Raw genomic sequence first — 1,002 nt, 5'->3', positions numbered from 1 at the left:
TTCAACTAGAATGAAAATAGAATTGAACTAAAATATTTAAAAAAAATTGTTTTAGGCGACGGAATATATTTTTGAAACTTATTAAGAAGGTTTCACTACTGTTGCCAAACTTTTTATAGATTTTAAGTGAAACATACTAACGTCGATAGTCGCAATAGTAGGTATAATTGCAAAATCTGCAATAGTTAAATGTGAACCTGCTGTGTATTTGTTTTCTTCCAAGAAATGGTCGAGATGCATTAAAACTTCGTCCATTGCTTTTGCATTTTCTTCCGATGGTGCTATTCCGCTATAGAGAGTAGGAGCCTAAGACAAACAAACAAAATATTAGCTGCAATCCCACATAGCAAAATGATGTTCCCAGAATATACCTGGAACATTCATGTGATGTACATGCATATTCCTGGGACATACATGAGTTCCATTATGAACATTCCATGTGTGTCCTAGGAATCTGTCAGAGTTAATACACTGAATGTTCATGGTATGTTCTGGGAATGTACATGGTATGTTCAGTGAATGTACATGTGTATGTTCTGACAATGTACCTGGTATGTTCAGTGAATATACATGTGTATTTTCTGGGAATGTACATGGTATGTTCAGTGAATGTACATGTGTAGGTTCAGTGAATGTATATGGTATGATCAGAAAATATACCATATGTGTAACGTGTACCAATGTAACGAAAGAAAAACAACACTTTATTTCATCTTATTAGTTTATTCACATATTTAAGTATTTACTGATGTAATTTTTCAACAACAAAAGTTACTTACAACTAATTTAAAACTAATTAAATGGATAATAAATAAACTAAAATACAACTTATAACTACGGACTAAAAATCGAATTTAACATTTTCTGCATTTTTGCCGTTGTCGCAATGATATGTAACTGTGAGATAAAACACAAACTTTTATCTAAAAAACTGCACTTATTATTTTATATTCGTTACTTGTTCCCGCTCTGTGGCTTTTGCCCTTTCATTTTGTTCTCGAT

General features: G+C 31.8%; 1 protein-coding gene across 3 annotated transcripts in view; it reads right to left on the bottom strand.

The window, feature by feature from the left end:
* LOC109541879 (glutathione S-transferase 1) overlaps positions 1–1,002 on the bottom strand; it is a 21,697-nt gene that overhangs the window by 5,271 nt on the left and 15,424 nt on the right. The window contains exon 5 of one of the 3 annotated variants that reach the window (XM_048661061.1): positions 138–306. The exons of 1 other annotated variant lie outside the window; for it this stretch is intronic. In XM_048661061.1, the coding sequence (XP_048517018.1) occupies positions 138–306 (169 nt within the window). The remainder of the gene's footprint in view (positions 1–137; positions 307–1,002) is intronic. One more of the 3 variants, XM_048661060.1, reaches the window with a different exon arrangement.

This window comes from Dendroctonus ponderosae, unplaced genomic scaffold (assembly GCF_020466585.1).
Source record: "Dendroctonus ponderosae isolate FM_Combo_2020 unplaced genomic scaffold, Dpon_F_20191213v2 Dpon_F_20191213_1, whole genome shotgun sequence".
In the NCBI taxonomy this organism is placed as follows: Eukaryota; Metazoa; Arthropoda; class Insecta; order Coleoptera; family Curculionidae; genus Dendroctonus; species Dendroctonus ponderosae.
This window is presented reverse-complemented; position numbering and strand designations above follow the sequence as displayed.